Source organism: Bombus pascuorum, chromosome 1, assembly GCF_905332965.1.
Source record: "Bombus pascuorum chromosome 1, iyBomPasc1.1, whole genome shotgun sequence".
Taxonomy (NCBI): Eukaryota; Metazoa; Arthropoda; class Insecta; order Hymenoptera; family Apidae; genus Bombus; species Bombus pascuorum.
The window spans coordinates 14,903,180-14,916,548 of record NC_083488.1 but is presented as its reverse complement, the minus strand read 5'-3'; the positions used below and the strand labels follow the sequence as shown (position 1 = coordinate 14,916,548).

The window sequence follows — 13,369 nt, the reverse complement described above, 5'->3', positions numbered from 1 at the left end:
GTCTATTAGTTGTAACTTAATTAAAAATGTATATAATTAATATATTAGTAATGTATTATTGGTTTGGATTAGCTTTTTTAATTCAGCCGGTAACGTTTGTGTAAAATAATAATAAATTAATTAATAACGAACGTCGCAAACAAATCGATCTTTTGATAGTTATGATACAAAGATAAAGAGATCGATGGCTGATGGATGTAAACAGATCGTCAAACGGCGAACGAAGTGAACGTGTCGGCTGTGCTTGTGATTGTGTTAGAGAATACATATATGGGCAGGATTCAATGTGTGGTTGCAGTGTATAGTACCAGTGTATCTATGTGTAGTATTCTACGAATATCTCGGAAACTAGGACTGACTGACACGACGGCTACATGTATAAGAAAAAGTTGTTCAGAATCATGCTGCTGACAACATATTAAAAAATTATCGAAATCAGTGAAGGACAGGGAGTAGCCTTGCAACACGTTCACCATTGTACATCGAGCGCTGTTTTTCTATAATAAAATATTCTGTTACGTAGGACAAGAATAAATTAGAATAGTTTTCTGCTGCTTTCTTTTCTTTTTGGGAAAGAAAAGGATGAATTATTTCTCAATATCATTTCAAATATGACGCATGTACGTCGTCCTTTATCACGTTAACATATAAACGTAAAAATATCTAACACAACCCATGAAATTTTTTTTTATTATTTAATTTGCATCTTACAATTTATCCAGCTGGACATTCGGTAAATTGCCCATGAAAATTGAAAGCTTTTGCATGATTTTATAGTTGTGAGACACACGTGAGTGTATATTTACTATTTTACGTACACTTACGTATGTAATATGTAAAGATTTAAAACAAAAACGTTTACGTAATTATTTATTATCAAATATATGTTACTATATAAAAGATTAATATATATAAGTGTTTTAAATTGTTTAAAACTGAAATTTGTAGAATTATTACAAATACTATAGTGTCGTGATATTTATAAATTATAGTATACATTAATAATAATTAAGAAGGGTAATTAATTATAACCAGCTCTAATTTATTGATGAATAAATTTCAACCTGAATTTTCCAAAAATTAGAAATGCTTTTATGTTATTGTAGGCCTATGTAATATAAAAGATGCGATATATTCAATATTTTTAAATTTTTGATTGTTTCTATAATTACTGTGACAGATATAAGTATTTCATGTAATACTTTTCACTTTAAAAATCATTATGTCTTATTAATCATACGATTCATTACAGCTTAAGATTACTTCATCACAAGTTATGTATTTAAGGTCGCATGCAACTGTTATCAAAGTTTGTAACCTTATGTGTGATATATTCGATTTCGTCGAATGAGTTATCAGTTTATTGACGTTTGTTTGTGCATAATAATTTTCTGAAAATTATATCAAGCATTACGTGCAAACTGATTTTGTTTCGTATTCAACCGCATTTCTTTCTTTATTTTGAATTTTCGGTTGATACGTGGGAGTACGGGAAAAGTTCATTGATAAAAATAATTGGTGGTGTAGCTATACGTCAGTCTTAGTGCTTGTTACGTCACGCCGCGCCGCGTCGTGTCATATAGGTACATTACGTACATACCGTGATTTACTTGCTTTTCCTAGTCGGTATGGTGAAGAACCAGGTTGCTGTACAATGTACAATATGCATCTATAGTAAAACTTAGTATACAGGCAAACGTTACCACGGTTACGAAATAGAGGGCGTACTTACCGCAATGCGCCAGTGACGTGTTCACAGATGCAATAAAGCGTCTTTTACTTCTTAAAAAAGAAAAAAAAAAAAAAAGGGAAAGGAAAAGGAAAATAATATTCGAAAAACAATTTTCGTAATTTGCATTTTGTTGGTAATTTGGACGTTAATCATGCTAATGTTCGAATTTAAATAGGTATATGTTAGGTTTATTCCGGTTCGGTAGACTGTTCGGAATTTTTCACGAAGAAAACCAAACACAAAAAAATTGATCGAAAGAGGAGAAGAAGCGATCGAATTGTTGAACCAAGGATTCGAAAACAGAGCTTACCAGCTTATTGCATTTAATCAATCAAGTTATTTGGGTCAACGGCCATTTTTGTTTCTTCCTCTAAGCCTCTAGGCCTAAGGTTTCAAGTGGCAAACGTAGTTCTCGTTCAACACGTATAACGAATAAAAATTACGACATAGTAAAAAAAGCAAAGCCGAATGATTTTTGAAAATCGCAGATGTAAACGGGATTCGTTCCATCGAATCGCTGAATTAAAGCTTTTTCTATTGGATGTTTGTTTTAATCTCAATCAATTGCGTATGATAACTTTAATTTTTTTTATTTGAACAAGTCAAAATTCGTTCAAAATATCGATATATTCTTAAAACGAATTTTTATATAATTGTAATGTTCACTTGACTAACATAAAATGTATTAAAATGTACATAGATATACATAGGTATATAATATGTATTGAACTTTAGAAAATTAATAATTAATAATAATATTATTGTTAGCTTACGGCTGTATATTTGATATAGAACCTATTTTCAATTAAAATTCTGTAATATTTTTTGTATGACTGTACGAAAAACAGATGCAAGTTCCTTAAGTAATCTTTCCGGATAGAGTATCTATAAAGCATTCTGGCTGCTACTGCTGATGTTGCTGTTGACCAATAAGGGGAAGCGCATGTATCTTAGAAATTGTAAATGATGGTTAAGATTTTATTCAGACGTTATCGCGATATTTCTTCTTTGTGTTTCTCGTTACAACTTGCATAAAAGCGTGATTCAAGAGACATGATCGATCAATTAAAAAATTTGTATATCCTTTTGTATATTCCATTACGTTGCATTATGAACTTTAGCTTTTTTATCATTTGGAAATATTCGTCTGTTCTATTATTTTCGATTTTGACGTGATTATTTGCTACGTTACCTTGTATTGCGAATGTGAATGTTACGTTGTGAAAGGAAAAAAAATGGAAAGGAATATTTCCTTTTCATTCTGTATTTCGTACTTCTTGAAAGGAAAAAGATGAGAAGAAGAAAGAAAATATTTGTAGGTTTTACGAATATTAATAAAAGGAATAATTATATTTACGTTCTAGGAGGAGACAATAGGTACAGATTAACCCATCGACTTACGAGCATATTATTACACAATTAATCGATTAATAAGTTATTTTTAATTTTTTTCGGTGTCTTAATAACTATCGCTTCGATTATAAATCGCATCGCGTTAAAAATCTGTTTTCCTGCCATTCTGGAAAATTACAAAATTGTCGTGAATGATTTTTCTACGTTAGAAAAGTATTTAAGAGTATTTAAGGAACGACGAAATAATCGCGCAATGAATAGTGAAGTAGATATATACCACATACAGTGTACATCATCATTAACTGCTTGGAGCAAAGTCTTTCATGTACCATAATAGGAACTTCTTTGGGGTTTACAGTCTTGAATTTTTAAGATAATTTTTCTTTATAATTTGTCGTTATTTCCATACTTCATACTCGTTTATTTCTCTCTTAAAATAATTCTAAAACATGCGCTTTGCAAAACTTTTTCCTGCTAAAATAATTCAACATTAGATAATAGACTAATAGACTAATTTTCGAAAAAATGGATATTTCTGGTATATAATAACTAAAAATTATTTGTTTGATTGGCATTTGTGTTAATGAAAATGGAATATACATGCAAACATAAATGCAAACACAAATGTATTTTATTTCTTTGGTTAAAACATATGTATTATGGGATATTTAAATAAGCCTCTGCTGCTTTCAACTAAGAAGTCGAAATAAAAATTTGATATTACTAGACTATAGAGTTTTATGTATTTATAACAAAGTTAAAAGTGTAAAAAGCATAAAATGTATACGATATGTGAAAATATATGTAGATAGATATACATAAAATATCCAAAGAATAGCAGCTGTTATTTGGTGGATGAAACAAATTCTAGCCCAAATTCCCTATTCTTTTAATGAATTTGTATAAATATCTGCAGTCTAGAAATTATCATTCCATTTATATGAGTATAGGGATTAGATGTAACGCTCATTTTGTCTTCAAATTTGCTCTTATCAAATATTACTATATACATACGCGTATGTTTAATTATTGTTTAATTTAATTATAATTTCAAAAAATTCAGAGATACAACAGCCAAGTGTGTGTATATATATATGTATTATTTTTCTCAGACATTTCAAGACATGATATCTACAAATCATATTTTGATCCTTTCTAGAATTTCCTAATCGTTTTTGAACCGTAGAAAAAATTTTTATCTATCAGTCATTGATAACAGAAACACCATTTTTCTGATATAAAGAAAACATAATGCACGTAAAAGACAATCTATATAGACAATAAGACAATAATTTTCACAACGATGCGTAACGATTAGATCAAAATATAATGTATAGTAGTAATGTAGTTTTAATAGCATAATATGGTGTATTTGTGGAACGACAATGTTAAAACGAAATTACGTGGGATTTTATGAAATGAAATTACATGTCTAACAATAATTATTCAAGAATTATAGTTGAGTACAGTGAATATTAAAGAAAAATTATACCTTTCAGATTTCTCAATGGAGAGTTCCGGTGGAGACAAGCAAAACGAGTCGGACGAATGTGATGTGACTGCTAATAATCAGCGTCAGAACAAAATGACGGGTCAAGAAGACATTAACGTGAAAATAAGTAAGGATTTAGAGGAGCAGGAGGCGTTGAAGAATTTAAAGAATTTAGAGAATATCAGTCAAAATGACGACGAGGCTTCGAATAAATTATCAAAGGCTGTATCTCAAGATTCTCAAGACGAAGATGACGACGTGGACGAATGTAAAGGCTCCGATGAAGATGAACTCAAAGAGGAAAAAACTGATGGGAAGAAAGACGAGAAATCATCGAGTAGTACAACGTCTACCAGCACTTCTGATGACGAGTCTGAAACCAGTTCAGATGATAAGACGGAGGCTTCGAAAACCGAGCAAACTAAGACGGTTACTTCAGAAGTCAAGAAAGCAGATCAAGCGACGAAAAATGACGACACGACGGATGACAGTGATATCGAGGACGACTTGATTTCAGCTATTAATTATAATACTATCACCTCTTTAGCTGCCCTTAAGGATATGCTGCAATCTTCTGGAGAGGAATCAGATGGTGTGGATAGTTTCTTTCATCATTACTTCCTGTCTCACGTCAACAGATTACCATCCAGAAATCAAACGCATAGTCCTTATCCGTGGGGTAGACGATTGTCTGAGTGCAGGGAAGAGGATGAATACGAAAATGAAGACGGTAAGAAAGATACATAATATTAGTATTTATTGTATATTATAATATACAATATCGGAAGTTAGGTATATACTTATTACTGCTGAATCTTGTCCTTTGCGTTGTATATATATATATATATGTCTTTATTTCGGCGTGTTGCCAAGAAATGGTCTCGGTTTTACAATACTAGCTTATTTAAAATATCCCTCTCATACTTCATCCACTTGCGCCTCTCTCGCTTCTCTTTGGCCTTGTTATTATCCACTTCAACTTGCTATACTAAATTATATTCTATTCATATAACCTGTAAATATACTGTACTATTTTTGTTTTTCGAACTCTACATTTATACCCCCTCCCATCACTTTGTACTTTTACTTTCGTCTTCTTATTGCACTATTCTCCTTTATTGTTGTTCCTTATATTTTATTTCTTAAGCGCTGTATCTCCTTTCTTTTCCTCTCCAGCTGCCTGTACCATTCCATCATTTTCTCTTTAAACTCCTCCGCAACTATTTCCCGTTCTTTAAGTTGTCCTTTGCACTGTTTGATTTGTTCAACATTACAATTCTTGTCAATGACTATTTAGTATGTTCGATTAGCGTGTAAAAAGATTTTATTATCATTATTGTTCTAATATTTAGTTAATGTGCGAAGTTTTATTTACAAAAATAATTGAACAAATAAATTCTTATTTATTTTAAAGTTCTAACATTTTCAACTCTTAACCGCTTTCCAACCATGGATGAGATATGTCGTGATACAATATGGATCGTATGATGTCACGGATGCATTGTCCCGCGACACAGTATCGTTTATACAGTGGGCTACTATGAACGAGATATCTCGTACATTTATTTATCAGAACGAGAGATTTAATTCGAAAAAATATTAATTCACAAAACCTCATAGCGGATGAAAAGCATATTGTTTTAGGAACACATTGTTTTTAAATATTTCATCCATGGTTGCGAAGCGGTTAATTGCTACTATGGGATCCAGTTGTGGAGTACTTAACTCGGGTAATACAAACACTGTCGTTATTTCGTTCTAAAGTAACACACGATGCAAAGCTTCCGTAATGTTCAGTTAAGTTGAACTTTATAATCATAAGCCATAAATTACGATTCAAATTTTCATTGAGATATTTCACGATCTCATAAAAAATTAATATATTCTCTCACCGTTAAAAATGTAAAAGATAAGAAAAGAAAAAAGAGTTAATTATTTATTTACTAATCTTTTACATAAAGAGAAAATGAAGTCAAATTTTGGAAAGAAAACAAATATTAAGTTAGTTGATAAATAGTATTACTTAAACTGGTTTTCTTCAAATAAAATGTAATTACTATTGCAGTTAAAATTCTTATTTAGTCTGTTATCTGTTTAAATATATTTAGATGTATAGATTATTACTATAGATAGATTTCATGGTTCATGAAAGTCAGCTAAAATTTTTATTGCGTAAAAAAAAAGATCGAAACATCAAAGAAATCAGCGTATTTGTTATTTTTCTCGAATAGATATCTTTAATATTTCAATGCAAATTTTCCACACGCATTGACATGTTTTTAGAACGTTTTTTTTCTTGTTTACATAGAATCTGCTGAATCGTGTTATCTTGACAGGGACATCTTTTATATCATTTGGCATTAATGTTATTAAAACTTGTTCTTTTAAATTCCATTACCTCATTGGTTATCTCATATATATCTTAATGTATCATAATGTATCCATGATATTGAATGCGTTGCCTTTTAATTCACAGGAAAAAAATGATCGATAGAAAATTATTGTATGCATAAGTTATGGTATATCTGGTTTTATAGCTATCTGCTATCTCATTAGTTGTTTAAAAAATATGCAAACTCGTTTGTTATATTAGAATATCAAACGTTATGTAAAAACGTTATCTAATTACGGAAAAAGCTAAAATCTGGTTAAGTAACATATTAATGTTAAAATTATATTATGATATATTTGTTATTTAATAAATTAAATTTTTGCATACAATTTGAAAAGAAAGATCTTAATAAAACATAAATTTCGATAAGATGGTAATCATATAGCGGTAAACAATTAATGTATCAATATAATTAGATATTTTTTTCTTCTGAGACATATATACATACCTACGTAAGTTGATAACATATCGGTATTATTAGGTTGTAAGTAAGCCTTTCATATACCTTCTTTCATTTATTACTTTTATCGAAGTTCTATTATATTTTTATACAAATAAAATATGCTATTTCATGTAAGAAATTAAGTCAACAGACATTTTGTTTAAAATTTGTACAATCTTAATGTTGACTTTACTCGTGATATGCAAAGCTGTTTGGTTTTATTTACGCATAGCTACTTTATTTAAAAACATTCTGTAAATAACTCCTACATTTTACTATATCTAACTATGGAGAAAAAAAGTAAATAAATTAAACAAAGAATTTGTCATAAATCTACACAAACTTCTGCTGTTTATTACGTTTATTGTGTTCTGTCTAACGGTAATAGATATATTGGTTTATGCATTAAATCACGACACAAAATATGTATTCATGTGTGTTTAAAGTATCTTGAAGTGGAATACAAAGAAATTCATTCATACACCATATTTGAGCAATATTGTACAACTACTGTTTAGTTTAGATCATTTAGTTAGACATTCAGTGAATATTTATTATTTTATCTTATTCTTATATTTAGTTATTTTTTTATAGAAATTTTTGTACAAATTAGGTACATAAGCTAAAAAAAGACCTTAACAAATTAATTTTATTATCGAATCTTTATGTCTCAATCTTTTTTTCGTTCCAGCAAATAAAAAGATTTGTAATGTTTGAAGAAAAAATTTTCAATGTAAAATTGTGTGTGTATATATGTGTGTATGTATATTATTATTTGTGCGTGTATGTATATTATTTTATACCTTCTTCAAATCTGAAAATCTGTTTGAACCGAATATTATTTAAGAGACATAACAAAATCAATTGGGTATATGTGAATAAAATGAAAAATTAATTTTTTGATATAATTACTTTTCAACAGTTAATCTCATTTTTTCTCATTTCTTTCGTTTCGATTTAAAATGTTACATGTTCCTTATAATGGAACCGGATTGATTCTCTCCGATCGTTTGCAGTCCATTGCTAGCGTCTATGGAAGATTGCGAGGAAAGCAGCATGTTACGAAACATGATTCGAGCATTAAAACGCGCTAAGAGCTATTAACGCTCGTACTCGTTCAATGAGAACTAAGATTAGCGTGCGGCTAGAGGTTTAACAGTGTATAGTTTCGTTTTGCAATGTTTTTACTATCACTGCAAGAAGACACTTTATTTTTAGATAACGATATGTTATATTTATTATTATGAAAAAGGGAAACGTTATACATACATACCTTTACTTTTCTTTTAATCGCTATCATTATCATTAAAAATCAATTAATATCATTGATGCTTTATATTCCAGAATAATTTTTACCAATCAAATATATCATGTCGATAAGTTTAATGACAACGCGTTACATTTTCCATTAATTTCATTTATTTTTCTTGTGACTACCAATCGAAACGATTTTTTATTTGCGATATACGAGAGCAACGCGTCTACTGTTTGCGAATTACCCACTTTATGGAACACAGCTAGAGATGCGAACAGTTACTTCATTTAGCCGATGTTTATTTATAGAGTGCCCCCGGAAGCATAATATTCCACGTTTCCAACGATGTAATAGTTCCAAGTGCTTGCGAATCTTCCACGTTCTCTTTCCTTATTCAAATCGGCAGCCCGAACAAGTTGAATAGTTGTTTCTCTTGAATTATATCGCTGCTTGTTAATATTATACATGTTTTGTCAGCCAGGGGAATAGATATTCATGCGAAGAAAAATATAATAACAGACGACGTACAACGCGACATGTTACGATGCTGCATGATAGAGTCTGGCAAATTGTGCACACGAGCGTGTGTCGACTCGGTTCACGCAGCTCAATGCTCGGTAACATTGAAACAGACTTTATAACAGTGAAAGGAGCGGGTGTTACAAGTGCGACCGACTCAAATAATAGCAATTTTGTCGGTAATTAATAATTGGACAACGAGATCGCCACCAGGAATGTTCCCCGTTAATTCGTACTTATTAGAAAATTTTATGTCATTTTCATATGCATGAATTATTGCTTAGTTTAGTCAAATCATTCAGGCATGCATTAATTTTAGAAGTCGTGAGGTAGTTTCGTACTATTCCTCATACTCCTCTTCTACGAACAGTGTTCCTATTCTTGATAGGACAGAGTGTGACAGTCGAAATACACTCGCAGCAGAAATTGATTATACACTAGAAAACAATAAAAAGGGCTATAAACATATGTTCTATTTGTTTCTGTTTATAAGATTTAATGAATTTTATGCTGCATTATTTGTTTTACAGAAGATGCTCAAAGAGACCATCATGCATTTCAAGACAAACCTGCGAACATTGTATCGTTAGATGTTAGGTTTATCGTTAGATTTTAGTGATCGCTGTTGCCTCCTATCGCATTTTAGCGAATAGTTAACAAATTTTTATATGAAAATTTTCTAAATATATAAATGAATTGAAGCTCCGGTTTTTAGAAATTTTTATGTGAAGAAAAATAAACAAAAATTCGTTAAAAAATTGAAGATTTCCGAAGACTTAACTGTCATACCAACATATGTATCACAATAGAATGTCTTACTGGCATTTAAATTTTAGCCTGTCTTAATAAATGATGCATGTTTCTAGACTGTTTCTAAATTTCTACGAAATACGTAGGATTTTCTAGTTTTCCTTAAAATGAAAAAATACTGAACAGGACACATTCGTATTAACAAGGAGGGCAAAATTGTCGTAAAGTTGAACAACGTTAGGCCAAGTGGCATCGATAATCCTTCATAGTATGTCGTTGCTAACATACGTTTTTTTGTATTTCAGTGAAAAACTTGGAAGCATCGACCACGGAAAACGCTAGTGAAAGTAAGAAGGATGTCGCGAAGACGGAAGAGTCGGACGAAAAGAACGATAGTGACTCCTCAAAAGCTTCTAGTCCGTCTACTTCAGAGAAATCCAGCTCTGAGAGAATCGATCAAAAGTCAAATCCTACCCCCAGTATATCTGAACCGAATACCCAAACTACCACCTCTTCGGTGACAACGACGACAACTTCGACAACTACCTCGATGATCACGTCGACAACGACTGCTACGACAACTACTTCGTCATCTAGGTTTACGACGTCGACGGTTACTTCACCGACGTCCACCACGAAGCCTCCTTTAAGAAGAAGGCATACCACTGGCCCTGGGATGACCTTCCCAGCCACGGATCCGCCGACCTATTCGACCAGTATGACTTTCTCGAGGACCAGTCCTCTCCCTAGTCCTCATCTTGATAAAAGGTTCTTCGACAGCAGTTTGATAGAAATGAAGAGTCAGGCGAGTAGTTCTAGCACTCTTGATTATGATTCGACGGAGGAAGTCTGGGTTCGCAGGGTAGATTTCGTTCAGGAGAGAAAAAGAAAGGTAAGTGAAATTGTTTCTTTCGAATTATTTATTTATTTTTTGTGGAAATTCAATCACATCTTTTCGTTGTCAATGATGGTATTAGTATCACGGTAGGGGAGTAAAGGAAAGGTATGCTAAGGCTTATTGTTAGATCTTCTAGGTATCTAGGTATCTATCTAGGTTTATGAGAGGTACACCTTTTATCTATGAAGAAGGTCGTCTTAGGGATAGCTAGATTAGATATAAGATTGAACCAGAGAAACGATATGCTGATGTTACAGTGATGCTACAATGACAATGACACCGTAACTTACTTACTTTATTAATGGATAATAGAAATATAGTTGAGAAAATATTATTATAAAAAATAATTTTTTGGTTTATTCATAATCATTGTTCCTTTTGTTTTTAGTGCTAATTAGTAAATTAGGCATAGGTAATTGTGAGCCAATTTTGAATTATCTGAACTGTTTATTCATATAGTTTGATAAAATTTGATAGCCATTAGATAAAATCAATAAATTTCTATTTCCTATGCAATTTTTTTCTATACTATTACAAATATATAAATATATCATAAAAATTTTGTACGAAGACATCAATTTGAAAAAGTTAATTCTTGGTTTTAAGACAATTTTAAGACAATAATTATTAAATTTCTAAGAGATTTTAATAAAATTAAACGATTAAAAAATATTAACTTTTAAGCATTCTGGTAACTATTATTTGTACCAGAAATTGTTTTTGGTTATTACTAACGAAAAAATATTCTCATCACCAAAAATGATGATTTGTAACTAAAAACAATTTCTGTCATGAATGATGGTTATTTATAAACAAAATGATTTCGATCATTAATAATTGTTATTCTTAAGCAAAATCTTAAATTTTTTATTATAACTGTTGGAAAATGTAACTGTTATCTTTAATTTATAACTGCACTTGGATACATATGTAATTTAATTAGGTTGTATTTTATATGAATATAGATTTTATTTTTTCACAAACATTCATATTAATATATATATGCGAAAATATGCGAAAATGACTGAAGAATCGCGGAAATTGAAGATACAGTTTCAAATTACATGATTGTTCGTTTATTTTCTTAAATAACGAGTATGAAATATCTCTTAATACATAAAAATAGTTGGTCACAAGGTTGTTTATGAGTCGATGATACTTTTCATCTAAATTCCTTGCGTTTAGGCAGGAAATTATCAGCAGCGATAATAATGTTCGTTTCCGGTTAAAACGGAGAAAGAACGTTGCTTATTTTGTGAAGGTCTGCTGTTTTGTTGCTTCTTATATCTTTTAAAAGAAAAAAATTGCATGAAGATAAAGTAAATATGATGAAAATAGTTCGTAGTTAACTATTTAAATTGTCGTTCACGACTATACATATGTGTGTAGTGTACATCATAGTAAGGTGTGGTGGATTGATTCCTTACTTTACGCGTGATTTCACAAAATGATTTGTATTTTAGTTTATTTATTTATTTTCCATAGTCCTTCCCTCTGGGTTAGAACGGTCTTTCAGTTACATTTCTCTTTGATCAAACGATTTGTATTTATATAATAATTTTTTTCTTCTTTTCAAGTATTGGAAATAATCTTTAAGTAACTATTAATTGTTAATTATTACTTCGTTAGATGCTTGTTATAAAAAATATTCGAAAAGAATATTGTTTAGGACGAAATTTTATTTTATTTTACTATTATTAAATATAATCGTGTTTATTGATATCGATATATGATACAATGAAATTTATTAGTAACTTTGCTTTATAAATCAATTTTATGTATGTTACGTATGTTTTTATCAATATTACTATGTTTTAAAGCAATTTTCTAGTGTGTTTTGTAGTGAAATACTGCAGATTTTTATTTATTTATGGAAAATTTAAAAGTGAAAATGTGCAAAAAATGGACATAATATACAATAATATGTAAAGTAGCTGAAATGGGAACTTGTTATGGTATCTAGTAGTGAAAATAAATTTCTACTTAGATTTGATTTCTTTTGTTCTGGTAGTAATACATATTGAGTAATATTGGCAGAAACTGTCTTCAAGGCAGTAATATGTATAGTTGCACGAATTTACTTTAATATCGAAATCCTAATGATTCAAATTCTCGGTAGCAGGTCTTTTTTGAGATACAATTCATTACCAGTAAGAGGTCTATAGATATGACAGAATTAGTTTTCCAACTTCGCCAATTTTCCAAAATTTATTTATTTTTAAAAATTTTAAGTAAAACATGCAAATCATGTAAAATAGTTTTCGTAAATAACGAATGTAACGAACGATCCTGAACATAAGCAGGGGTTGTGTGACGAAAAATGTGATAAATTGGCCTCAAGAAACTTGGAGGGCCTTACCTTCTTCTTCTGTAAAGGGTAGATTACCTTCGTCACTAAGTGTAAGGGCAACGAATCTTCGTAACAGTCTTTTCTTATTTTTAAAACAACAAATGATATCCATAGAACATGAAATAATAGGAAAAAATTTTTGTTATAATTAACAAATCTTAAGGTTCAATAAATGAAATTATCTCA

The 13,369-nt window shown here is 30.4% G+C and overlaps 1 protein-coding gene across 1 annotated transcript in view; it reads left to right on the top strand.

The window, feature by feature from the left end:
- LOC132905496 (serine-rich adhesin for platelets-like) overlaps window positions 1-13,369 on the top strand; it is a 134,307-nt gene that overhangs the window by 29,032 nt on the left and 91,906 nt on the right. Inside the window, exons 2-3 of the mRNA XM_060956831.1 lie at window positions 4,585-5,307; window positions 10,241-10,827. Coding sequence (XP_060812814.1) covers window positions 4,593-5,307; window positions 10,241-10,827 — 1,302 coding nt within the window. The 5' untranslated portion in view covers window positions 4,585-4,592. The remainder of the gene's footprint in view (window positions 1-4,584; window positions 5,308-10,240; window positions 10,828-13,369) is intronic.